Source organism: Malus sylvestris, chromosome 10, assembly GCF_916048215.2.
Source record: "Malus sylvestris chromosome 10, drMalSylv7.2, whole genome shotgun sequence".
NCBI classification, from domain to species: Eukaryota; Viridiplantae; Streptophyta; class Magnoliopsida; order Rosales; family Rosaceae; genus Malus; species Malus sylvestris.
In genome coordinates this window covers 26116645-26144456 of record NC_062269.1, presented here as the reverse complement: position 1 = coordinate 26144456, position 27812 = coordinate 26116645, and the positions used below count along the sequence as shown (strand labels likewise).

General features: G+C 36.2%; 4 protein-coding genes across 8 annotated transcripts in view; 3 read left to right on the top strand and 1 right to left on the bottom strand.

Annotated features, from left to right (window-relative positions):
- The window catches only part of LOC126586462 (serine carboxypeptidase-like 20), a 62267-nt gene that overhangs the window by 7930 nt on the left and 26525 nt on the right, over positions 1-27812 (top strand). The window contains exon 15 of one of the 2 annotated variants that reach the window (XM_050251304.1): positions 25626-25745. The exons of the other annotated variant lie outside the window; for it this stretch is intronic. The gene's annotated coding sequence lies outside the window, so the exon portion shown is untranslated. Of the gene's footprint in view, positions 1-25625; positions 25746-27812 lie in introns of those variants that run through there. 2 annotated transcript variants of the gene reach the window in all.
- On the top strand, positions 765-8755 carry LOC126584371 (CDT1-like protein a, chloroplastic). The gene is made up of 3 exons (XM_050248773.1): positions 765-914; positions 1041-1186; positions 8482-8755. The coding sequence occupies exons 1-3, from the start codon at positions 765-767 to the stop codon at positions 8753-8755; spliced, it is 570 nt and encodes a 189-aa protein (XP_050104730.1).
- LOC126586478 (serine carboxypeptidase-like 20) lies at positions 24380-25745 on the top strand. Its single transcript, XM_050251332.1, has 6 exons — positions 24380-24525; positions 24709-24774; positions 24888-25000; positions 25171-25284; positions 25369-25414; positions 25533-25745. Exons 1-6 carry the CDS (start codon positions 24430-24432, stop codon positions 25614-25616), a joined length of 519 nt encoding a protein of 172 aa, XP_050107289.1. The 5' UTR covers positions 24380-24429; the 3' UTR covers positions 25617-25745.
- LOC126586466 (uncharacterized) overlaps positions 25682-27812 on the bottom strand; it is a 31625-nt gene continuing 29494 nt past the window's right edge. For 2 of the 4 annotated variants that reach the window (XM_050251313.1, XM_050251314.1), the window contains one exon: positions 25682-26856. In XM_050251313.1, coding sequence (XP_050107270.1) covers positions 25816-26751 — 936 coding nt within the window. In that variant the 5' untranslated portion in view covers positions 26752-26856 and the 3' untranslated portion in view covers positions 25682-25815. The other 2 variants (XM_050251315.1, XM_050251312.1) reach the window with 2 other exon arrangements.

The following is a 27812-nucleotide window of genomic DNA, read 5'->3' as shown; positions in this document are numbered from 1 at the left end:
AAATAAAGGTTATCTCTCTATAACTTTTACATTTTTATAACACGTTATCAGCACGAGTCTCTAAGTATAACCATGTCTCATTTACATTCACTAAACAATAAAGGAAATCATTCTCTCATTTCTCTCTGCCGAACAAAAACAAAAAAAAAAAACAAAAAAAAAAAAATGTTTCCTCTAAGGTTTTTCCTGTTCATCTTCTTCATCTGCCTCAACTGCGCGGTATATCCTCGCGACGAACTATTTGCTCCATGCCTGCTCGTAGTTCTCCAACTAGCGGTTACATACATCTTTGATTACTTGTTTGGTTTGGATATTGATTATTAACATAGTATTTATATTGATTTTACTGCAATCCAAGATGGTGCGGTACAATCGCTTATCTTGAACTGCAAATTTCATCTTACTGCGATCCAAGATGGTGCGGTATCATCGCCTATCTTGGACTGCAGATCTACTTTTACTGCAAATTTCAGGTGGAGCGGTATAATCGCCACCCTGCTCTCCGTATTTCAATTTTCTTGCTACTTGAGTGGTGCAGACTAATCGCCCATTCCATGTTACATTCTTTCAATGAGAATGGTGCGGTACAATCGCCCTTCTCATTCACCCTGAAAATCTCGAGCCAGAAGTTTCGAGTGCTTATCATTTTGGCCTGAAGATCAAAATGAAAAATTTGTAAGAACTAGAAGTTCTAACATCACATTCCTCTAGGAATACATATTACTGCAAGTTCTTACACATCTCATTTTCTTTCAGAAAAGAAAATGACGAACTTGGCTAAGCTTGAATATGCTGCCTTGGACATTACCGGGAAGAATTACCTTACTTTGGTACTTGATACCAAGATCCATCTGGAAGCAGGGAATCTTGGAGATACCATCAGGGAAGAAAGCAGCTCATCTTCTCAAAATTGGGTGAAGGCTAACTTAACGGTTGAAGATCCGTTAGCTCTCTGGAAGGCCTTGTGAAGCAGATACAATCACCAGACAACGGTGATTCTTCCAAAAGCTCGCTATGAGTGGTCTCACCTGAGAATTCAGGATTTCAAATCAGTGGCGGAGTACAATTCTGCGTTGTTCAGGATTACCTCTCAGATGAAGCTCTGTGGGGATACCATTACTGATGAAATGTTGCTGGAAAAGACTTACAGCACATTTCATGCCAATAATGTGCTCCTGCAGCAGCAGTATAGAGCGCGAGGCTACACTGAATACAACCAGCTGATATCTGTGCTCCTGGTAGCTGAACAGAACAATGAGCTCCTGATGAAAAACCATAATTCCCGACCTACTGGATCTGCACCATTCCCAGAAGTAAATGCTGCTTCCCTCGAAGTGAACGCCACATCCTCTGGTGGTAATTATCATAAACAAGGACGTGGCCACAAACGAGGTCGATGGAATAGGAAACGCAAGAACCATGGTGGTCAGTTTCACAACCAGGTTCAGAGGCATAATTTTGGCCCGAGCTTCAAAAATGTGAATCGTCACAAAGGCAAAGCTAACATGACCAATGCTCCCAGGAACTCTGAAGGAGCCTGCCATAGGTGTGGTGGCAATGGGCATTGGGTGCGAACTTATCGTACCCCAAAACATCTGGTGGAGCTGTATCAAGCCTCCCTCAAGAAGAAGGGTGTCGAGACCAATTTTCTCGACCAGGCTAAACCAATGGATATACCTCATCCAATGTTTGATTTATCAGGGCAATTTGACGCAACTCACCTAGATGTTTCAGACTTCATTATGGAAAGGGGGAATGAAGTATATCGGTCCGACTAAATCGTTTATGTTTGATGTACTTTTATTATGCTGAACTTGTTGTCTAAAACTAGTTTTTTAGATTCAATAAAAATGGCATGTAAATTTCATGTTATAAATTGTTTGTTAACTGTGATTCCATTTACTCAGAAAGCATGGATAAAAACTGTGGTTATTCTCAGAACATGAGAAATGGCGAAGATATTTATCTTGCAGACAGTGCAACCACACATACAATACTTCGTGATCGAAAGTATTTCTCAAGCTTAATGCTTACAAAAGTAGGGGTAACAACAATATCAGGACCTTCAGATGTGATTGAAGGCTCAGGGAAAGCCCAGATTATGTTACCAAATGGAACAATATTGTCCATACAAAATGCATTGTATGCTACTCGATCTACTCGAAATTTGTTGAGTTTCAAAGACATACGTCTAAATGGATACCACATTGAAACGAAAAGTGCAAAAAATGTGGAGTATCTATGCATTACCTCCAATGATACCCAGAAGCGTATATTGGAGAAGTTGCGTGGTTTTTCGAGTGGATTATATTATACATACATAAGGACAGTTGAATCACATACTATCATGAACCAGAAGTTCATTGATTCAAAGGTTTACATGCTTTGGCATGACCGTCTGGGTCATCCAGGATCCACCATGATGCGTAGGATCATTACCAACTCTAATGGACATCCATTATTGAGCAGAGACATTGCTATCTCAAATGATAACCCTTGCAAGGCTTGTTCTCAAGGGAAGTTGGTAATTAGACCATCACAACTAAAGGTTGATGCTGAATCCCCATCATTTCTACAAAGAATTCAAGGGGATATCTGTGGACCTATTCAACCATCTTGTGGACCATTTCGATATTTTATGGTTTTGGTTGATGCATCCACCAGATGGTCACATGTTTGTCTCTTGTCTACTTGAAATGTAGCTTTTGCGAGACTTCTTGCTCAGATAACTAAGTTACGAGCACAATTCCCAGATTATCCCATTAAATCAATCCGACTTGATAACGCTGGTGAATTTACGTCTCAAACCTTTGATGATTACTGCATGACATTGGGCATTGATGTTGAACACCCTGTTCCTCATGTCCATACTCAAAATGGTTTAGCAGAAGTATTGATCAAACGGCTTCAGTTAATAAGCGGCTTCAGTTAATAGCCCGCACTCTGATTATGAAAACCAAATTGCCAGTTTCTGCATGGGGACATGCCATTCTACATGCTGCATCATTGGTTCGATTGAGACCTATAGCCAACCACCAATACTCCTCAATACAACTCGTGTTTGGACATCAGCCAAACATTTCACATTTACGAGTTTTTTGTTGTGCTGTTTATGTGCCTATTGCACCCCCGCAACGCACTAAAATGGGACCTTAGCGTAGACTGGGAATTTATGTGGGTTTTGATTCACCATCTATTATTAGATATTTGGAACCCTTGACAGGTAATATGTTTACAGCTCGTTTTGCTGATTGTCATTTTGATGAGACAGTCTTCCCATCATTAGGGGGAGAAAAAACCGTTCCAGAAGAACGGAAAAAGCTGACATGGGTTGTTCCCACCTTGTCTCACTTTGATCATCGAACCATTCAATGTGAAAATGAAGTGAAAATGATCGTTCATCTTCAAAGCATTGCCAATCAAATGCTAGATGCATTTAATGACGCTATGAAAGTGACAAAATCGCATATACCAGCTGCAAATGCACCTGCCAGAATTGATGTCCCTGTTGGACAAAATAAAGTGGCAGCGAATGATTCATCTGGTGCACGCCTGAAGTGTGGTAGACCACCAGGTTCAAAAGATTCAGCCCCTCGAAAGAGAAAGACGAGGGCACAACTGAATCCAAATGAAATCATTCAGGAAGAGAGAGTAACTGACAAATCCACAATTCATAACTCTGGACTTCCAGAAGAAGAAAATGGCCCTGAAGAGACAGAAGTACATGAAAGCAAAGAAATCTCCATAAATTATGCATGTACTAATGAATTGTGGGATCGGAATGAAATAATCATTGACGATATGTTTGCATTCGCAGTAGCCACTGAAATCATATTAAGTGATGATATTGAGCCCCGCTCTGTTGATGAATGTAGACAGAGACAAGATTGGCCTAAGTGGAAAGATGCAATCTAGGCAGAATTAAATTCCTTGGAAAGGCGAAGTGTTTTTGGACCAGTAGTCCAAACCCCAACTGATGTAAACCCCGTAGGTTACAAATGGGTATTTACAAGGAAACGCAATGAGAAAAACGAGATTGCTAGATACAAAGCACGACTCGTTGCACAAGGCTTTTCACAACGACCTGGAATTGATTATGAGGAGACATACTCTCCTGTAATGGACACAATTACGTTCCGTTACTTAATAAGTTTGGTGATTTTAGAAAAACTTGACATGCGACTTATGGATGTCATCACCGCGTATCTATATGGAGAATTAGATGCTGACATATATATGAAAGTCCCAGAAGGACTTAAGTTGCCTGAAGCAACAAACAAACCACGGGGTATGTTCTCAATCAAATTAAGGCGATCACTATATGGGCTGAAACAATCTGGGCGAATGTGGTATAATCGTCTCAGCGAGTATTTGATTAAAGAAGGATATATCAACAATGTCATCTGCCCTTGTGTGTTCATTAAGAAATCCAACTCTGGATTTGCTATAGTGGCAGTATATGTTGATGATATGAACTTAGTTGGGACTCCTGAAGAGCTCCATAAAACTGCTGAATATCTGAAAAGCGAATTTGAAATGAAAGACCTTGGGAAAACCAAATATTGTCTAGGCCTGCAGATCGAGCATTGTGTTAGTGGAATTTTGGTCCATCAATCAGCTTACATTGAAAAAATACTGAAGCGATTTGGCATGGACAAGGCTTATCCACTTAGCACCCCAATGGTCGTTCGTTCTTTAGACATTAAGAAAGATCCATTCTGTCCAAAGGAAGATGATGAACTGGTCCTTGGTCCAGAAGTACCATATGTGAGCATAATAGGTGCTTTATTGTATTTAGCACAATGTACTAGACCAGATATAGCTTTTTCAGTTAACTTGTTAGCCAGGTACAGCTCTGCTCCAACAATTCGTCATTGGAAGGGAGTCAAAGATGTCCTACGATACCTTCGTGGGACAACAGATATGGGTCTCTTCTACTCAGACAAGCCCACAAATGAACAAATCCTTGTTGGATACGCAGATGCTGGTTTCCTCTCCGATCCGCATAAAGCCCGCTCACAAAATGGATATGTGTTCACTAATGAAGATACTGCAATTTCATGGCGATCAACGAAGCAAACGCTAGTTGCAACATCTTCCAATCATTCGGAAATAATTGCTCTACATGAAGCAAGTCGTGAATGTTCTTGGTTAAGATCAATGATCCATCACATCCGGAATTCATGTGGTCTACCTTTAAAGACAGACACTCCAACTGTCATCCATGAAGATAATGCAACCTGTGTCGCCCAGATGAAGGAAGGATTTATCAAAGGTGATAAGACTAAACACATATCTCCAAGATTTTTCAGCGCACATGAGCTTCAGAAGGCTAAAGTTATTGAAGTCAGACAAATCCGTTCCAATGAAAATTTAGCAGACTTGTTCACCAAATCTCTACCAAAGTGCATATTTCAGAAGTTGGTGCAGGGAATCGGATTACGTCGGCTTACAAATTTGAAGAATGCAGAATCAGGGGGAGATCCAATTCAGGGAGAGCATCCATGATACATGCATGTTGTACTCTTTTTCCTTCACTTAGGATTTTTCCCACTGGGTTTTTCCTATCAAGGTTTTAACGAGGCAACATAAGCATGCTCAACACCATCCGGATAAAGTTGTACTCTTTTTCCTTTGCTATGTTTTTTTTCCCATAGGGTTTTTCCAAGCAAGGTTTTAATGAGGCAACTGATGTTGATATGTGGGCATCCAAGGGGGAGTGTTGTAAATAGTATAATATGTATGCCCACATGCATACAGTAAACATGTCATATGTTTAACAGTGTTTTTGTTTGTTTCCATGGTGATGCTCTATAAATAGAGCTTTACGAATGTTCAACAAAGCAGAGAGAGAAAAAAGGAAAAGAAAAATATCTAATAGCAATAATATACATTACTTCCTCTGCAACAGCTTGCGTTGGTATAATACTCTGCAACTGTTTCGTTCATGTCCCGAATAAAGGTTATCTCTCTATAACTTTTACATTTTTATAACAGTCAGGATGATTAATCAGATTTTAAGGCCCTTGATTGAAGCTAAAATTCAAGTGTGAGATACAGTGTAAAATGGTGTGGCAAAAATTGTAAATAATTTGTAATAGTAGGTTACTTATATTCTCATGTGGCAGTTTATTTGACTTTTGAATTTTTGTTGGATGTTCAATTATATGTAGGTTTATATTTAGAAATCATGATTTTTTTTAGGACCAATATCTAAAGAACCCTTAAAAAAACAAACTTCCTTCCAAAGTAGGGACTTCGAAAGCAAAAGTACCCACTTTTGATATTAAAAAGGAATAATTTTTTTAATGCAAAGATAAACGCTCTTTTGTAAGAGATAAAAAGATTTCAAGAAGACAAATTTGAACTTTATTTCAATCGTGTCATGACTGCCCAACAAACTAGGTGTTAATTTTTGTGTATTTGCTAGATTTGATTTTTGAACTATAGTTTTTATTTTGTTGAAGAAGATATTTTATATAAAATGAAAAAAAGTATCCCAAACTTAGATTAACATGAAAGTTTATCCATTTACCAAACGTGAGATTTAAGAACAAAACCGTCATCTTAGTAGTCTTCGCATGTAAATTACCATCCATATTCTCACATGAAACATTAACAAGGTTGGGTAAACTAGTAGAAGTACAAGTATGAATTTGGTCATCAAAGAATAGTATTTTGCTACGAATGACACTGATAAAGTTGATTCGAAATCTACAGTAAAATATCAACAAATCTCAACATTAATCATGCTTCCAAAAATAATTGTCAATTTTTATAAAATTTATAATAATAGCCAAAAATTCGCTTAAAAGACCAATGCGCCCTCCAATTCAAATAAAAAAGAAACAAAACGCCAAATAGATGCATTTTATGTTCTTTCATTTTTGCTTTTTACACTTGTAGGGTTTGAGCATTCTCATATCCCACCCCCAAAATTTGACGTAATTGTTTTGATGAAAATTGTCATCAAAACAATGTATTGATTTAATGGCTGTTTTTATGTCTCCCAATGATTCTAATAAATTAATGTATTCTTCAACATGTGTGCTTATTGTCGCCAAACCAAAATGTATTCCAGTTTCCGCAATGGTGCAGTTGACATACATTCATGGTTCTTGGTTTCTTCAACAATGTGTTGTTTTGCAATGGCCGCACTGTTCTGCAATGGCCACTCTCCCTCCTCTCACAAAATAAGGGTTTTAGTTTTTAGATGTAATTAGGTTTTAATTTTGAGGATAGTTGGTTCTATTAAAATAGAGTTTTTGCTCTATTTGAATAATTTCATAAAAATTAACATTTATAAATTTAGGAAACTTATTTGGCTATATACTATAAAATCTTGTTGAATGGAGCATATCGAAGGCCAATGCAAACCAAATAATATCACACCAATAGGACACAAGCACGATAATCGATACTTAATTATAATCCAATCATCAACATTCACATCATTTTTTTTTGTTGTAAACGATAAATTTGGTAAGAGTAGATGTTAGATTAGCAACCAATGGAGTTTGAACCCACGTTGTCAAGTAAGGGCTCAACACATTTCCACCATTGTAGTAAAAGGCAACTTGCGTGCAACATCCACGCCATTTGGTTTACAAAATTTAATTTAAAATTTTGGTGTCTCTAGCATTATCCCAAATAATAGTGCTCTCTTGATTTGGGAGATGAAATATTTGCCCAACAAATCTATTTCACGCAAGGCAGCGGGAAAATTTTCCCGCCACCAGAGAACCCTATTAAAATACCCAAAAGCCCTCAATTGGCCATTTAGCCACTACTCTCTCTCACCTTCAAAATCGGCAACTTTTTATCAACTCCAAATTCCAAAGCTCTTTCTCTCTCTCCGCAATGAGTTCCTTTGAAACCTAAAGGACCGCTAAACCCAGTCTCTCTCTAACCTTCAAAATTGAAGAAACTCCATTTAAACCCAAAGCTTCGAGTTGCAAAAATTGACTCACTGAGCTCCAAAACCTCTGAGAAGCCAGGACAATTCTGTCATAAGTTCTTATGGGAGCATACCCAAAAGCAACAAGCGGCTCATATCCAATCTGTGAGACAAAATATCGATTCTTGGTCCAAGGAAAACCTGACTGAGACCTATGTTGGCACCTCTGAGAAGCTACCGCAAAAGTAAGGTTTCGTGAATTTTGGTTCTTTACTATGTTTTCATATTTTGTTCTTGACATTTTTAGTGGATTTTGATTGATTTTTTTGTGTGGTTTTTTTGTTTCATTCTTGTTCAGGTATGAGATTTTGAGTGAGTTTTTCAATTGCTTGATGCTTCGATTTGATTATTGCAGTTGAGGGGTTTGATGCCAAGTTTTACCAATCTTCGCCAGAAAATTGAGTGTTTAACTGATAGGTGCTGAGAAAGGTTTCTTTTTAATTTGTTATTTGGTTTGGTTGGTTGCTGAAGAAATAAATTAGGCATAAAAAGTGACTGATTTTCTTCTTCATTTGGGTTTTTAGGAGGTTTACAATTAGTCACTTGGCTCAGCTGAAGTTTATTTTACCTGAGGTTATTGAGATTACGAAAGTGCTTGTTAAGGATGGGAGAACCATTGATATAAAGCCGGATATTCATGTCACCATGAATGTTGATGCAGTGGAGAATGATGACAAGTTGAAATATGAAGGTGGTGGGCATATGCATTTGAGCAGAGCCTTTTGCCATCGGCTTGGAGAGATATCAAAATTGCATCATGATGTATACATCTTCCCATTTTCAGTGATACACAACTAACATGGTTTGATTTCTTAAATATTCTATGTTATTAAATCTTCTAGTAAGATTTGAGATTAATGGAATCTATTTTTACATTTAATGTTCTGAGCAATCTCTGACATTTTCGTTTGTTTGACTGGATTTAAAAGTTTGAGCTTATTCCTCGTTACACTTTTTCTAACAAGCTACTTAGTAGTTCAAGATTATGTTTTATCGGTTTAACATTGTTTTTCTTGAACTAATTTTTGAAAAACATGCAGTCTGAATATGGGTTTTGTGCTTTCAGGGTTATGAAATTCTAGAAGAAACTCTACCCCAACCATTCAATTGTGCAGAGCAATATATGCATCTAGATACGATTAAGTGTTCCTAATTATCATCTCCCAATTCATTGACTAGTGTACACACAGTTGAGCAACCAGAAGCATTTAAAACCTCCCTTCAAGGCGATGCAACTACAGATGAAACACATTCAACTCCATCTGAACAATCAAAAGAGGATTTGAATTCAAATATAAGTGAAATTCCTGATCCGTCATTGCCCACTGAGACATCATTTGAAGCACCAATAGAGCAGCTACCAGTAATAACAACTTATCTTCCTCAATCTTTTCGACGACACTTTTTCTCTACCAACTTTCCAAGGTCGAAATGTTTCAATTCCAGAGTCAAATCTCAATATAATTTGCTTGGTTGAGGAAGCTAGTATTGCTGCATCATCATTTGAAGTGCTAGTAGAACAACAACCAACAATAACATCTCATCTTCTACCAGTGTTTCTTTCAATTCTCTTCTTCTTTGAATAATGTAACAACCCATCCCGAATAATTTTACAAATTTTTTTATCAGAAGGGTATTTTGGTAATTTTATGGGATTGGGCTAGATATTTTGAAATGGCTATTATTTAGGTCTTAAACGGTGTGCCAAGTGGGGCCCATTTTCCTTTTTGTCCCCCTGCCCACTTGAACTTCTCTCTTCCTCCTCCCTGTTACAACTCTCGAATCTCTCTCTATCTCCCTTCTCTCCCCGGGAAACCCTCTATCATCTCTCTACAATTGCCTCCGAGAACCAACACACACATAGACAGTCACCACCATCATAGCAAGATCATCACTTCATTTCCCCTTTCGTCCCTGTTAACTCTGGAACTGGGCATATACGACGGAACCACCATTTGCTCCAACGACTTAACTCGAAAACTCGACAAACCGATGCGAGTTCTTTGAGTTTAGGTTGTATCTTTGTCTCTAATGAGAGTTTCTGGGAACCCAGGTTATTCTTGAGCTGAAAAAATTGAAAGTTTTAACCCTATTCATATGTGTTCTTCTCATTTCCAGTTTTTCGGCGAGTTCGACAGCTTTCGAGCCATTTTCCAGCCACCTCGGGCCATAACCGAGGAAACCAAAGGTACCATCCTAATCTACACTTGTTTGTCTTTATTTTGGTAGGTAGATTGTAGGTTATGGTTGAGAATTGAGGTTGACCGGAGCTTAGGAAAGCTTCGACTTTCTTCTCCATTGAAATCGGTTAACCCGGCCTGAAAATGGGTCAAACCCTACCCACAAAACCCAGCCCAATCCCTTAATTCGGCCCAAACCTTAGGCCTCTGTAACCAAGCCTAAAACCAGCCTAAGTCCAACTCTTTAACATGGGCCCATTCCAATAAACTAGAACCCAAGCCCAGTTCTTATGACTTGGCGCAACCCAAGCCTTTGGCCCAAACCCAAATGTGAACTGGCCCAACCAAGATTCCAGTCGGCGCGTGGGCGTTTTCCTTTTGCGGCCAACTTTTCGACGACTTAAATTGGCATATGGCAGTGCATGGCCGTCCTGGCCGCCGCCTCGTGGCGGCGCGTAGGGGTACCCAAGGTCCCCCTTTTGTTTTTTGATGTCCTGAATCCGTTTATGACATCCGTTTCCTGAAATTCAACTATTTTAGTATAGTTTTATTAATTGGTACCTTTATGTGCTTAGGTGCAATTGTTTATGGCGTTTACGTCCTCTTTAGTTTGCATGGCTTTTTGACGGTGAAGTATCTATGAGTGGACCCCTTCTAAAATGCATGATTTTACTATTAGAAATGCATGCATGAAAAACATGATTTTATGTCTACGTTTTATGAAATTTTTATGAATAAATTGGTTTCACGCTTTATGAATTATCATGCTTTATCGACTTTACATTCTTTGTGGTATATATGATTGATGACTATATACCTACTTATGAACGTGGTTTTACGATATGATATTTTAGTTACTGAGCTCCTATTTGAAAAAGAGACATATATATATATATTAGAAATATTATGTTAATGTTTTTATGTGTTTACTTAGTGGTTATTCATACGATCTGTCTACGAGAGAATGATATTGCCTACGGACGAATGATACTGCCTACGCATGAACGGTTCTGCCTATGTGCGAATGATATTGCCTACGGGCGAACAATCTTGCCTATGGGCGAATGATATTTATATTGGCTTCGGCCAGGCATAGGAAGATACTTATATCGACTTTGACCGGGTGTAGGTTGGTGGCTTCGGCCGAATGAAGATATGTGTGTGTGTGTGTGTGTGTGTGTGTGTAAGTTTCAACCGGGCGTAGGTTGGTGGCTTCGGCCTAATGAAGATGTGTGTGTGTGTGTGTGTGTGTGCCTTGTACTACTACTACTAAGCACCCTATATACAATATATGTTTATGAAAGGTTTTATGGCATGCTAGGGTTTTTAGAAAACCTATTACTTATTATGCTATACGAGTTTTCTAAACCTGGGGGTTAGTACGGTTAAAGATTATTTGTTTTCGTATTACTTATATATCAATTTGGTCCTCTCATATTTTGTATTGTGCCCTCTCAAGACTTAGAATCGAGGCGTACAATCCTGGTGTAAAGGCACTCTCGCATCGGCATCTTCGAGTCCTCGCAATGTAGGACCCATCCATTTGTTCATTCAATTTTATATTATTCCTTTTTAGTATCTCAGATTAGTTGTATGCTCTTAACATGATCCACAATTGCATATTCATTATAATTAAATTTACAAGTTTTATTTATGTCAGTTAATTGTTCTTAGTTCTCATGCATCCTAGTATGGCTTCGTCACCTTTCGGTGTCAGCCAGCACGTGCCTACCCTGGTGTTTGGTGAATATTAGGGTCGGGCGTGTCAAATAAGGTATACCTTTCTCTCTTGGGGGCAGACATTTCTCTCTTGTATTGGCACGATCGATGCACCCAAATTCCCTTTTGGCGGCAGATGTTTCTCTGTTTCTCTCTTCAAGATTGATGCACCCGAACCCTTTTGGCGTTGTGCGTTATTCTAGCGGTGTATGTTCATCGTGATTTGTAAGAAGTTCCAAGCTCCAAAGCAAATATTAGGATGCAAAGATTGTGGTGGGTGGGATTGTTGATGTGGTGAATGAATATATATAGGGTTCTGGTTTCATGTTCACTAATCTTGCACTGAATAGGAATTATGTTTCTTAACTGCATGTGATCTCCTGTTACGGTCAACGTCCTCTAACTCTAATCCAATTAAAAAACGATATCCATCTCTGCTCACATGTCTAAATGGGATTTATGTTTGGACTCAAACACTTGTTTTTGTGATTCAAAAAACAAATTTCATCGCAAAGTCGGGACTTCGAAAACAAAAGTGCCCACTTTTGATGTTAAAAAAGAATAATCTTTGAATGCAGATATAAATTAGACTTGGCATTCGTGTCGTGTTTCCCGTGTTCGTGTCGTTTTCATGTCATACCCGATATCTTAACGGGTCGTGTCGTGTAACACCTATTAAAATAAACGAGTAAAATGACCCGACCCGAAATCGACCCGATAATATTAACGGGTAATATGACCCGACCCGTTACCCGTTAAGGAAAATATAATTTAAACCAATAAATAATTAAATAAAAAACATAATACTTTTTTTGAGTGAAAAAAAGGTTGAACCCACAATTGCTTGATTAGAACCAAAACACAAATCAATCTTCTAACCGTGCAAGAATGGTATTGCAGGCCACGACGAAGACTACTCTTGCTATGTGCCATCAGAATTACCAAAGCACCATAGCAATGATGGTGAGGAAGCTTTGTGCGGAAAAAAAGGGTTTAGGAAGCAATAAGTGAATGAAAGAAAAAAGGCGCGACAATAAAAATAAGAGCATAAATTATCTACTGTCAAAGGAATGCATGTGGCCCAGTTATTTGATTGGTGCCATTGACAAGAGGATATATATACGATTGCCATGCCTATAGGCACTGACAATAAAGGAGATCATATGAGACTATATGATTATGCAAGGGATCCCATTGCCCACCTTATTGTGAGTGTGATGCCATACACAATGGACATAACCTAGACTTTCTAGAGTCTGCTAGAGCCAATATGTGTACACCAATTTAATTCACACCCATACCCCTGCTTCCAAATAGTCATATTATTTGTTGGTAACGTCTATAACGATAGATAATACATACCATATTGTCACATCCAAAACCAAAACATAAAAACACAATTTTCATTTTAAGTATATATTTACATATCCAAAATAAGAGCATAATAAAAAAAACATTAGAACATTACAAAATATCAAATGTTCAAAAGATTTGCAAAATTAAGGACATTGGAACATTAGAACATCTTGCACATTTTCTTCCAATCAAACCCTTCAATTTTCCTCAATCACCATGGGAAAACCCTTCAATCTTCAAGAGTTATATTGAAGATGTTTTCATTGAGGCTTTCCACATTAGCACTCTCTTCCGCATAAACTAAACATAGAAAAATCAAACATTGTATGTAAACCATTCAAATTATGGGTACTAAAAATAATTATGAAAAGATAAAAACTATATACTACCTCCTTTTCCAAAAAGTCAATCTCGTGTACACAGCAAAGCTTGAACCGTGTCTGGCAACAATAAAGTACGATATTGATCTAGCACTTTACCCCCAATACTAAAAGCAGATTCTAAAGCAACAGTTGAAATAAGAATTGTTAGCACATCTCGTGCTAACTGAGAAAGTATTGGATAATGAAAACGCTCCATTTGCCACCAAGAAAGAACATCTATATCTTGTCTTCTATCTAGTCTTTTATCATCCAAATACTTTTGTAATTCACCTTTTTCAACTGAGTTTGTACCATTGTAATTATTATCACAATCCTACATCATAAAAATTAAAAAAAAAAACAGAAACATCATAAAAATTATGCATAACCCAATTTCAAATATGATATTAATAATTTTAAAGTACTATGTATAAAAAGGAAAATACAAACTTTACGTTACCTCAAAGAGAGCATATCCTTCTCCACCTTCTGTTTGATGATTAGGCATTGAGTTCATTGGAATATTTGAATAATAAAGATGAGTAGATATTTCCGAGTACACATTAAAGAGAGCAATCAATGTGCCATGAACATTTTTATATTCCATAGAATTCACGCCATGAAGCTTTGTGTAAGCCCAATCCACAAAATGTAGCTTATAACGAGGATCCAAGATGATTGCAATTGACATAATCAAACTGTAGTCTGACCAATACTTCTGAAACTTCATGTGCATATAATCCCCCATCTTATTCATGAAACTATCACAATCATCAATGGTTGCCTTAATTTGAAGCTAAATTATGAACACTTTAGGGAAGAATAAATTTGATGTGGGGTACTTTGTCCCAGAGAATAAGCATGTAACATCATAAAAGTACTCCAAAAACTTCGAAATCTTCACCACTTTATCCCACTCTTCAGAAAAAGGACAACTTTCAAAATTTGAATCACTCAACCCTAAATTAATAAAAGCATATCGATAGAAAATGGCACTATCTAGCATAAGATAGGTTGAGTTACATCTAGTAGGGACATTTTGTCTCAAACCTCTTTTACAATCCAATATCCCTACTTGCTTAACACATTCTTGAAACTTTAGTGTCCTAGCCTCAGAACCCTTTACATACTTGATGCATTCACAAATTTTTACCACCGAAGAATCAATTTCTTTAAGTCCATCTTGGACTATCAAATTCAAAATATGAGCACAACAACGCACATGAAAGAAGTCACCATTCATCAAGAGAAGACCTCTAATATTTAATTGATTCCTCAAAATGTTAACAAAACAAATATTTGAAGGAGCATTATCCAAAGTAATAGAAAATAACTTCTTCTCAATCCCCCACTCAGTTACGAACGCACTTATTTTCTCACATAATGCAATACCAGTATGCGGAGGAGGCATGTGACAAAAACTTATAATTCTTTTATTCAATTTCCAATCCTTGTCTACAAAGTGAGCAGTAAGTGCAAGATACCCATCAGTGCACTGAGATGACCATAAGTCTGATGTCAAACAAATTCTACCTTCAACCGAGCCTAATAAATTATGCAATGCTTGTTTTTCAGTTTTGAACATCCTCAACACACAAGCTTTGATAGTATTTCGACATGGTAGCTTAATATCAGGACATACATATGCAAACAAAGCCTTGATTCCCTCATGTTCAACAAAATTAAAAGGAAGATTATGCTTGATGATTGCCTCTACTAATAAGCCACGAAATACTAAAGGATCAAACTTTTGGGAACACAATTCAGATGCCGACATAAACAATTCAACATTATTTTTTGCAGGGCATGTATTCAAATGTCTTTTCATATTTCCTGTCCCATGATGACTATCATCTATCATTACCTTCTTACAAGCTTTGCATTGAACACGTCTTTTACTATCTTAAAAAATAGTATCCAATTTAGTGAAAGTGTTCCAAACAGGAGATCGAAGCTTTCGCTTACCTAAATTGATTGTTCTAGCCTTTTTCTTTGTAGAACTCGAATTTGTATTGTCTATACTTTCGCTTCCAAGATCTCGTTCCATTCCCATTATAATCTCTACGGACTCCTCATCGGTTACTGAATCTGAATCTCTAGCATCCATTGCTTCTGAATCAAAATGGGTATAAATTAATTAATAGCTTTTTAAACTAGTAGGATATTACTAGTGGGTTGCAGACTTGCAGTACACACACACACACACACACACACACACACACATAGCAATGAGCTGCAGACTTGCAGTACACACACACACACACAGTGCGCACACACACACACAGCAGTGAGCTAGCTGTAAAGAATATAATTTACATATGAACCTACAAGAAATTGTCAAGAAAATAATACTATTTTAATATATTGTTCAACCTCAAAAACATGTAGGTCCGTTCAAGATTGAAAATATAAAATGACGTTTAAATGATATACGAAAAGGTAGTGATTTTCACACTTCGTTCTTTTCATTCTGCATTTATTTCTCTTTTTTATCAGTTCTAAGACTGGAAAAAGCAAGAAGAATGCATGGAGAGAAAGTGGCGAAAATATTTCCCAAAGTAAATAGTTGATGCAAATTAATATATAGACTTGATAATGTAGAATCCGATGAGAGAACACAGCTTCTTTGCCTTGGTTTTATGCATGGCTGCGGGTCTGTCAAGCACTAATAGCACACACACTGGGTTGCAGACTTGCAGTACACACACACACAGACAGACACACACACAGCATGATCTAGTAGTTTAGATGTTAGCTAGATATGAAAAAAAAACTAATTCATATAAAAGAGTGTTTCAAAAGGTTGTGGAAGAATAGACACAGACACACACAACACACACACAGAGCACATACACACACACACACAGCGCACACACACACAACACACACACACACACACAACACACACACACACACACACACACACACACACACACACACACAGAGACTTGATAATGTAGAATCCGATGAGAGAACACGGCTTCTTTGCCTTGGTTTTATGCATGACTGCAGGTCTGTCAAGCACTAATAGCACACACACTGGGTTGCAGACTTGCAGTACACACACACACACATAGACACACACACACAGCATGATCTAATAGTTTAGATGTTAGCTAGATATGAAAAAAAAACTAATTCATATAAAAACGTGTTTCAAAAGGTTGTGGAAGAATAGACACAGACACACACAACACACACAACACACACACAGAGCACATACACACACACACAGAGAGCACAGACACACATCGCACACACAGACAGCGCACACACACACACACACACACACACACACACACACACACACACCAGATTTCATTCAAATATTGTTATCCTTACTCACAATTAGCTCAATACATATACAAATAAAAAGAGATTTTCGAACTTTTATTTTCTTCTTTGCACTCGCTTGTATTCTCTAGCATTTAGATATCAAGAAGCCTAAAAATGAGTATAAAAGGAGAAAACAAAGTGCATGTGAAAATCACTGCTAATACTCATAAAAAACAACTCATTCCAAATTTTCAAGCATAAAATTATTTTTCGTAAAGTCATTAAAGCATCAATTTAAAAAAAAAAATTGAGATACACAGATCAGCAAAAGTGTCGAATGGGAGTTGTAACATGGGTGAGTGTTATCCAAGTTTTAGGTTTTAGATGTTTAATGCACAATTGAAAACAAAACAATCAAAATTGTACCAAGTGTAATCGGACATGAACGCATATTAAAACTGGGTGTTCAAAGTGAGGGAAAAATTGGGTGTCCAATCCCGATTCATAAAAAAAAACAACAATAGATGATGACATCGAATTTCTTACCTGGACAATGTAACACTGAAGAGATCAACAAGAGGAAGAGAGGAATCCAACGCAAGAAGCTGTGTCAATCGTTCGTGGTCAGAAATGGGAAATATGAGTGTAGAAAGAGTGAAAAGAGAGAAAGGTTGGAGAGGGAGAAATACTTACATAGGAAGATGTCGTAGAATGGAAGACGAGAAGATCATGGCTGTCGGAATTTTGGAAGAAAGACGGCGGGAGAGAGGGGCTAGGAAGAACAAACGACGCCTCAGACGGGTTGGGAGAGAGGGTTACGGCCGGGAGTGGGGAGAGAATAGACAGAAAGAATTTAGGGCTAGGCAGTGGGGTTTTTTTGTTTTGATCAAATCAATCAGGACTCATATGGAAAACAATGGAAAATATGAGGGGTTTTTTTGTCCAAAAAAATTGTAATAATATAATTGAAATAGAATCCAACGGTACAGATTTAATCTCATTGATCTAACGGCTGTTATTTAAGTAAAGTCTTTAATAGTTTTTTAATTAATGTAGAAGTATAAAAAATATAGAAAAAAATATATAAAGCTCGTAATAACAAGCTTTACAACTTTCGTGAAGAACTTAACTTCGAAATTCGCCACTATAATCATATAAATCGTAGATCAAAATTTAACCGTTGATTATTGTTTACATTTACGCTTTATTTTTCTCATCAAATTTTGTTTTTTCAGATTTTCTTTTTTGAAAACATGATCTATTAGAGGATGCAAGAAGATGAACGGTTTGGATTGTTGATATTATGTTCAAAGTTTTACGATTAGTGAAAATATTGCTTGATGTTTATAAAGTTTATACAAACTATATGACATCGACTCATATTTCAATTAACCGTAAATATCAAAACGTGATATCAAAGATCTGAACCGTTCATCTTCTCACATCCACCAGATGATCATGTTTTAAAAAAAGAAAATTTAAAAAATGAAATTCAGTAACAAGAATAAAGCGTAAATGATAATCGACAGTTAAATATAAATTGAAGGTTTATGGATTACACTGTTGGATTTCGAAGCTGACCCCTTCATGAAAGTTGTAAAGCTTGTCATTATGAGTGATTGGATATTTTTTTTACATTTTTTAGACTTCTACAATAATTATTATTAATTTTATTAATTTTGCCTTCAAATAAAAAACATTATTCATGAGGGTTTGGGAGGATTTTAAAAATCTAAACGATAAAGTATAACCATTATCTACTCGTAGAGGAATAATGATGAATCGCAAGTGTTTATATATTCTTTCACATTTTTCATACTTGTATTGTATGTATGTCTTCTTAGTTATTGCCTATACAAATACTATACTAGTTTATTTTAATTTTGGACAAGAACATGTTAACTGTTAACTAAAATTTATTATCCTAGTAAATTAGTAATGATAATAAAGAACTCTCATAATAAAAATAAGGGGAAACTTGATATAAGTCCAATCTTTTTAGCCAATAGTAGGAATAGTCCAATTTATTAAAATAAGTCCAATTCTTTAAATTTAATTATTTAATTATCAATAATTATCTATTCAATAATAAGATTTATTATAAAAATCAAATTTCTTCCTAATTATCTCTTTGATTATTATTATTATTATTATTATTATTTTGTTATTTCTTGTTCTTCCTCCCTCTTTAAACCTCATTTATAGATTTTATTTTTAATTTTTATAATCAACCTATATCACAGGTTAATTATTTTTATGTATCTATATGACAATTTTTTCTTTATAATTAACGTATTACAAATTAATGTGTCTTGCTTCGCTTGTAGGTATATTATGTTTTTCCTACTTTTTAGTTAGGTTTCATATCTCACTTACAGGTATAATATATATTCATATATTTGTTGTTTGAGTTAAGGTAGAATGTTTTGTAGATAATTTATGTTAGTATATTAGTTTTTTCTGTTATAAGATATTAATTAGATTTTTTGGAGTTGAAAAATGCTTCATATTAGAAGATTTTAATTGATTTTTAATATTTAAAAAAAATATAAAATGAGTATAAAAGAAATAAAAACATGTAATTATATAACTGGACTCACTCCTAAAAATCATCTATATTTTTGGACCTAGATCTAAAAGCCCCTAAAAATAAATAATGACTAAAACTTTTTTTATAACTTATATAGAATAATAAAACAAAACTATATATTTAATATAGAATATATTGTATATATTAATATGGCTATTGTATTTTATAATAAATCTTTTAGTAATTAAACTTTAAAATTATCAAATTAATTTTTTTCTTAACGGGTCGAAACGGGTCACCCACGTGTATACCTGTTAAGAACCCGTTAATGACCCGATAAGTTATCGTATTGACCCGAAACCCGTTATTTTCGTGTCGTTTTCGTGTCGTGTCAGAAACTGCCAAGTCTAATATAAATGCTCTTTTGTAAGAAATAAAAGGACTTCTAGAAGATAAATTGAGTTGGACTTTATCTCAATCGTGTCATGACAGGCCCAACAAACTAGATATTGATTTTTGTGTTTTTGCTAGATTTGATTTTGAATGATACTTTTTATTTTGTTGAAGAAGATATATATATATATATATTGAAATAATCTGGAATTATACTTAGATTAACATGAAAGTTTATCCATTTACCAAACGTGAAATTTAAGAACAAAACCATCATCTTGGTAGTCTTCGCATATAAATTACCATCCATGGTCTCACATCAAGCATTAACAAGGTTCGGTAAACTAGTAGAAGTACAAATATGAATTTGGTCATCGAAAAACAATATTTTGCTACTAATGACACTAATCAAGTGTACTCGAAATCTACAGTAATATATCATAAAATCTCAACATTAATCATGCTTCCAAAAATAGTACAAATATAGTCCTCGGCTGAAAAATTTATCGTTTATATTCAAAATTTAACCTTTAAATTTATAGTTGTCAGTTTTTATAAATTTTTTATAACAAAAGCCAAAAACTTGCTTAAAAGACCAATGTGCCCTCCAACTCAAATAAAAGAAACAAAACGCCAAATTTTATTTACTTAATGACAATATTTCGTCTACTTCTTCTGCGAAAGCTTTCTGAAATTGACTTCAGCTTAAGTGGTGTACTGTAATATCACTAAGTTCATCCAGCCCACAACATTGTTTTTGTGCAACCCTTTTTTCCACATTCCATACTATCCAGCAGAAAGAAGGTTGTATGGCGCCCTTGGATATCAACCATATGTATTTTGTTTGTTTGAGTTTGAAGAAGAATCATATTTGTTCAACATAGATGTATTTAGTTGCCCTTGAGGTTATGAAAGTTTTTGGAACCATTTTAAGTTGAAACTTTTACATTGTTGAAAATCAATTGCAGTATCAATCATTGTGGTGTGCCTTATGTAGCATTTCCTTGCATCTACTTGGACTTCCATTCATCTTTCTACAGCTCAAAGATGAGGAGAGGATGGCAATGGAGGAGCAAATTCCAGCATCTCACATGCAAATAGGGATCAATAGAGGATTTCCGACCTACCTAAGCTCGTCAACATGATTCATTTCGTATTTCAGTCTGTCAAATGTTCTGCCATCACAAAAGAAGAGCTTGTGCACAAGCTAATTTGGAATTGTTGATGTGTTGAATGAATATATATAGGGTTTTGGTTGATGTGGTGAGAAATTTCAAGCTAAATTGGAATTGTTCATCATGATTCGTGAGAAATTGCAAGCTCCAAAGCAAATATTAGGATGCAAAGATTGTGGTAGGTGGGATTGTTGATGTGGTGAATGTATATATATATATATATATATAGAGAGAGTTTTGGTTTCATGTTTTCTAATCCTGCACTAAATAGGAATTACATTCCCTAACTGCATACAATCTCTTGTTGTGGTCAACGTGCTCAAACTCTAATCCAATTAAAAAACGATATCCATCTGCGCTCACATGTCTAAATGGGATTTATGTTTGGACTCGAACACTTGTTTTTGTGATTTGAAAAACATATTTCCTTCCAAAGTCGGGACTTCGAAAACAAAAGTGATCACTTTTGATGTTAAAAAGGAATAATCTTTTAATGTAGAGATAAATGCTCTTTTGTAAGAAATAAAAGGACTTCTAGAAGATAAATTGTGTTGGACTTTATCTCAATCATGTCATGACCGGCCCAACAAACTAGATGTCGATTTTTGTGTGTTTGCTAGATTTGATTTTGAACAATACTTTTTATTTTGTTGAAGAAGATATTTTATACAAAATGAAAAAAAGTATCTGAATTTTTTTTTTGAAATAATCCGAAATTATACTTAGATTAACATGGAAGTTTATCCATTTACGAAACGTGAAATTTAAGAACAAAACCGTCATCTTAGTAGTCTTTGCATATAAATTACCATCCATGGTCTCACATGAAACCTTAACAAGGTTGGGTAAACTAGTAGAAGTACAAATATGAATTTGGTCATTAATGAACAATATTTTGCTACTAATGACACTAATCAAGTGGACTCAAAATCTACAGTAAAATATCATCAAACCTCAACATTAATCACGCTTCAAAAAATAATACAAATCTAAAGAATTTATCATTTATATTCAAAATTTGATCTTTAATTTTATAATTGTCAGTTTTTATAAAATTTTTATAACAAAAGCCAAAAACTCGCTTAAAAGACCAATGTGCCCTCCAAATCATATAAAAGAAACAAAAAGCCAAATAGATGCATTTTATTTTCTTTCATTTTTGGTTTTTTCATTTGTAGGGTTTGAGCATTCTCATATCCCACCCAAGAAATTTGTAGTAGTCGTTTTGATGAAACTTGTCATTACGCGTTCTCATGGCATTCTACATCTATGTTCTTAACACAGAAAGGTAGCTAGAATTAAGCATTTAATTAAGAGACAGAATTGAGCAAGAAAATTGGATACTCCATGGACTTGGAAAAATAAAAAGAAGGGAGACGGAGGAAGGTTTTTACCCAATAAATTGTAATTCTTAACAAAATTTGGTGTGCAAACCAAATGATATGTTATTAATAAGAAACAAGCACGCTAATCAACACTTAATCATAATCCAATCATGAACATCCACGTCTTTTTTTTTTGTCAAACGATAGAATTTGTTAGAGTAAATGTTATATTAGCTACTGACAGGGTTTGAACCCACACCGTCTACAAGGGTTTTCCACCACTGTGGTAAATGGCCACTTACGCTCAACATCCACGTCATTTATTTTGCAAAATTTAGTTTAAAAATTTGGTGTCTCTAGCAATATCCCAAATAACAGTGCTCTCTTGATATGGAAGATAACATATTTGCCCAACGGATCTATTTCGCGAGAAGCAACGGGAAAATTTTCCCGTTTGACCAGAGAACCCTATTAAAATACCCAAAAGCCCCAAATTGGTCATTTAGCCACTGCTCTCTCTCTCACCTTCAAAATTGGCAACTTTTTTATTGACTCCAAATTCCAAAGCTCTTTCTCCTTCTTCGCAATGAGTTCCTCCAAAACCCAAATGATTGCTTAACCCTGTTTCTCTCTAACCTTCAAATTGGAGAAACCCCATTTAAACCCAAAGCTCCGAGTTGCAGAAATTGACTCAATAAGCTCCATAACCCCTGAGAAGCCAAAACAGTTCCGTCATAAGTTCTTATGGGAACAGACCCCCAAAGCAACCAGCGGCTCAGATCCAATTTGCGAGATGAAAGATCGATTCTTGGTCTGGGGAAAACCCAATTGAGACCCATGTGGAGCCTCTGAGAAGCTATTGGAAAAGTAAGGTTTCGTGAATTTCGGTTCTTTATTATGTTTTCGTATTTTGTTCCTAACATTTTTGGTGGATTTTGATTGATTTCTTTTTTGTGTGGGTTTTTTTTCGTTGTTGTTGTAGGTATGAGATTTTGAGTGAGTTTTTCTATTGCTTGGATGCTTCGATTCGATTGTTGCAGTTGAGGGGTTTGATGCCAAGTTTTACCAATCTTTGCCCAAAAATCAAGTGTTTAACTGATAGGTATTGAGAAAGGTTTCTTTTTAATTTGTTATTTGGTTTGGTTGGTTGCTGAAGAAATAAATTAGGCATAAAAAGTGATTGATTTTATTTCTTCATCTGGTTTTTTAGGAGGTTTAGAATTAGTCACTTGGCTTAGTTGAAGTTTGTTTTACCTAAGGTTGTTGAGATTACGAAAGTGCTTGTTAAGGATGGGATAACCAATAATATGAAGCCGGATCTTCGTGTCACCATGAAAGTTGATGCAGTAGAGAATGACGACAAGTTGAAATATGAAGTTGGTGGGCATATGCATTTAAGGAGAGCCTTCCACCATCGGCTTGGAGAGATTTCAAAATCCCATCTTGAGGTATAGATCTACTCATTTTCAGTGGTACACAACTAACATGGTTTAATTTCTTAGGTATTCTATGTTATTGAATCTTTTAGTAAGATTTGAGGTTAATGGAATCCATTTTTACATTGGATGTTCTGAGCAATCTCTGAGATTTTTGTTTGTTTGACTGGTTTCAAAAGTTTGAGCTTATTCCTTGTTACACTCTTTTCTAACAAGCTACTTAGCAATTCAAGATATGTTTTATTGGTTCAACATTGTTTTTCTTGAACTAATTTTCGAATAACATGCGGTTTGAAAATGGGTTTTATGCTTTCAGGGTTATGAAATTCTAGAAGAAACTCTGCCCCAACCATTCAATTGTGCAGAGCAACATATGCATCAAGATACGATTAAGTGTTCCTTATCATCATCTCCCGAGGCATTGCTGGTGTACACACAGTTAAGCAACCAGAAGCATTTAAAATCTCCCATCAAGGGGATGCGACTGCAGAAGCATTGTAGCTTTTTGAAATCCTTTTTGCACTATGTAGGATTTTTCATGGGAATTATGCACAAGCAGAATCGAATTTTATCATGATTCTGGAAGTATGATCAAGTACCACAAGAACCTCACTGCAAAGGGTTATCGGGCACTTATACATAGGTAAATCTGCAATTACAATGTCATCTAGCTTTCGACGGTTGGGTGAGACTGAAAGGCCACTTGCTGTCAGAAAAAGAATGTTTGGTCGTGCCTGGCCTCTTAGAGCTCCTGTGAGGGATGGTATTGTTCCAACTTGGCCGGAGCTGATGGATAGTGAAAGTGTTCCGTGTATTGTAAGTTGCTTAGTCTGTTACAATTTTCATCTTTTGATCCCCTTTCCCATTGTCAGCCATTAATTTCTTGATTCGATAGTAAGTATACTTCCCCGAAAAGGCTAAAAGAAAGATTGTTCAACTTCGATACTAGAATATTATTCTCGTGTACAAGAAGCCTTAGATTTGATATGTCTCCTGCAGAATGATGAGGTTGCTACTGAATGGTTGAACAACGAAACTGTTAGGAAGGCAATCCATGCAGAAACGGTAAGGTTTATCAAAGTTAATGTTTTAAACCAGAAACGAAAGTTTGTCAATGTCTAGTCCTGCTGGCTCCGAGAAGCATTGTAGCTTTTTGAAATCCTTTTTGCACTATGTAGGATTTTTCATGGGAATTATGCACAAGCAGAATTGAATTTTATCATGATTCTGGAAGTATGATCAAGTACCACAAGAACCTCACTGCAAAGGGTTATCGGGCACTTATATATAGGTAATCTCCAATTACAATGTCATCTATTAAAGTCATGCCTGTCGAAAATTCTCTAAAGCTTTCTTTTCACCTTCGCTACAATGTTCGCTTTGATTGCGCTAAAATGGGAGAAGTAAATGAAAATTGAATGTTATAACTGATATGCATTCCTGTTCGATTTTTTGTGGCAGCGGTGATCATGATATGTGTGTTCCTTTCACTGGGAGTGAAGCATGGACTAGATCACTTGGTTATAAGATTGTGGATGAATGGAGGCCATGGACTTCGAACGGACAAGTTGCTGGGTAAATACTATTACATATTTCCGACATCAAACATTGTGAAATATGGTACTGGTGTAGTGAATAATGGAATGTAAATGGCCGCAGGTACACACAGGGTTACGAGAATAACCTCACCTTTCTAACTGTAAAGGTCAGCGCACGAAAATGTTTTTCTTTCTACGATAGGCTATACTGAAACTGTACTAGCTGGTCCTTTTGATTGGATTCAGTTGCGATTTTAATACATTCGTTTTAATGTATTGGTGCAGGGGTCTGGACATACAGTTCCAGAGTACAAACCACGAGAGGCGTTTGATTTGTTTAGCCGGTTTTTGGCTGGAAAACCACAATAAGAGAGCGAGAGCGATGTTGCTATTTATTGCTTATGCTACACAAATTTTAGAGAGAATAAATCATATGGTCAGAAAAAGAAATGTTTGCATTACTATTGAATTAAACTACTTTTACATTGACTCTGCTAACATTCTTTCTCTAGAAATTATCTCTGAAATGCTAACAAACAAGAATTAAAGCTAACAACTCTGCCATGAACTAGATCCAGCTGTTCAGTTCCTGCGACAAACGGCGTTGTTTGTTCATCAACTGCGTTCTCGCCTTGTCTAAATGAGAGTTCCTCCAAACCCTCTCCTTCTTTGTAGCTTCCTTCGTTAGCAAGTACGGATCTCTTTCTTTCGGTAAAAAGAAACGGGTCCTGCTCTTATCAGTAGTAGACGCATACAATTCTTCACCAACCTCGGCGACTTCGTATGGATCAAAATTGAACACCCTCCACAGCTTCTCATTTTCCTTCATGTGTAGTTCAAACCCGTCAGCTATAAAACCCTTCAAAAACTGCCACTGAATCATCTGGTACCATGACGATAACTTCAGATCAATCCCATTGACCGCTACCGATGCTCCCGGGCAGCAAAAATTCTGAAAATAAATCATAATTTGGCGGACTTTCTTCGCAGCATTCACATCACCTCCCATGTTTGGGTAAACAGACTTGAGTTTCGTCAAAACATTCCCTGTCAGCAATTGTTGCAAATCCGAATACTTGATCGTGCTCGGAACCTTTTCTTCAGATCTCCAGAACTTGTCCAAACTACCAGTCTCAAATATCAAAGCTAGAGCTTCAGTAGCCGCCACACATACTGATTTATCGCCGTGCTCTAACAGATTACAGAAGTAAGAAATCGCCCCATTCCAGTAGTTGTAGCTGAGCCGCCATCCCTCCATGCTTGTAAGAAGAAACATCCAAGAATATATTCCGGCAACCAGAACCTCTGGCAAAAGCTCTTTCGCAGATTCCGGAGCACTGATAAAATTCCAAACAACCTGCATTGCAGTTTCAGTCTCCTCCGAGTTAGTTGCACCAAAGAAACTCACAACAGCCAAGCATTGCAGCAGCTTCACCGCCGGTTCATGTCCCGATTCCAGAGACATGGAAATCAGGGGAAGCAACTGTCCGTAGATTTCGGACATTTTATCCTCGCCCTCGACGATCAGGGCCAGCAAGCCTATGGTATGAAGCGAAAGCTGCTTCTCTAAGAGGGAAGCCGAATCCTTTTTCTGGAAATTAAAGCATCTCTGTAGAAAAAATGTAAAAGTTATTAAATTTCCTTCCAGATAGTCATAATCATCCATGAAATCCTTTTTAATTAATCGCTTGATCAACGAGGCCAGCGCCGCCTCTCGATCGGACCCCTTCGACCAAGACAACCGATTCAAGTGAGAGGAAAGCTCAATCTCTTCCGGTTTCGGAGCCAAGTAAATGAAAAAATCAATGTCTGAGACATCAATCTGATCATAAGGTATACCTCTCTCTCTTAGCGGCGGACGTTTCTCTCTTGCTCTCGGCACAATCGACGCACCCGAGTTCTCTCTTGCTCTCGTCACGATCGACGCACCCGAACCCTTCTGCCGTTGTGCGTTCTTCTGGCGGTGTAGGTTCATCGTGATTCGTGAGAAGTTCCAAGCTCAAACCAAATATTAGGATGCAAAGATTGTGGTGGGTGAAATTGTTGATGTGGTGAATGAATATATATAGGGTTTTGGTTTCATGTTTACTAATCCTACACTGAATAGGAATGATTTTTCCTAACTTAGACTGCATGCAATCTCCTAATCCAATTAAAAAACGGTATCCATCTCCGCTCATATGTCTAAATGAGATTTATGTTTGGACTTGAACATTTTGTTTTTGTGATTAGAAGAAAAACTGAAAATATAACTTTAACCCTTGAAATTCAATTTTTTCCATATAAAACCCAAAATACGTTTTTTGCTCGAATAAAACTCATTGACTAGACTCTAAATAAGCAAATTCATTAATTATGTTTAACTATACCCATTTAAAATTTTTCAGATGCCTAACATACCCTCATTTAAATGTTTAATGTACACAATTAATTCTAAGCAAATTGTAAAGGAGAATTAATGATTTTACAAAAATAATAAGGAAATTTAGTAAAAGGTCAATAAAATTTTTACTAATGAATCATATATCAATGGTCAATTTTATTTTTGAACTTAATCAATGAAAT

What these genes read in the sequence shown, in the direction of transcription:
- LOC126586478 (XM_050251332.1), top strand. Translation starts at nt 24,430, where the DNA reads ATGTTTGGTCGTGCCTGGCCTCTTAGAGCTCCTGTGAGGGATGGTATT. An exon ending in TCGAACGGACAAGTTGCTGG is followed by an intron (nt 25,285 to 25,368) that starts GTAAATACTATT and finishes AAATGGCCGCAG; the next exon opens with GTACACACAGGGTTACGAGA. An exon ending in TCACCTTTCTAACTGTAAAG is followed by an intron (nt 25,415 to 25,532) that starts GTCAGCGCACGA and finishes GTATTGGTGCAG; the next exon opens with GGGTCTGGACATACAGTTCC.
- LOC126584371 (XM_050248773.1), top strand. Translation starts at nt 765, where the DNA reads ATGACGAACTTGGCTAAGCTTGAATATGCTGCCTTGGACATTACCGGG. An exon ending in GCTCATCTTCTCAAAATTGG is followed by an intron (nt 915 to 1,040) that starts GTGAAGGCTAAC and finishes CTGAGAATTCAG; the next exon opens with GATTTCAAATCAGTGGCGGA. An exon ending in AATGTGCTCCTGCAGCAGCA is followed by an intron (nt 1,187 to 8,481) that starts GTATAGAGCGCG and finishes TTGGGTTTTTAG; the next exon opens with GAGGTTTACAATTAGTCACT.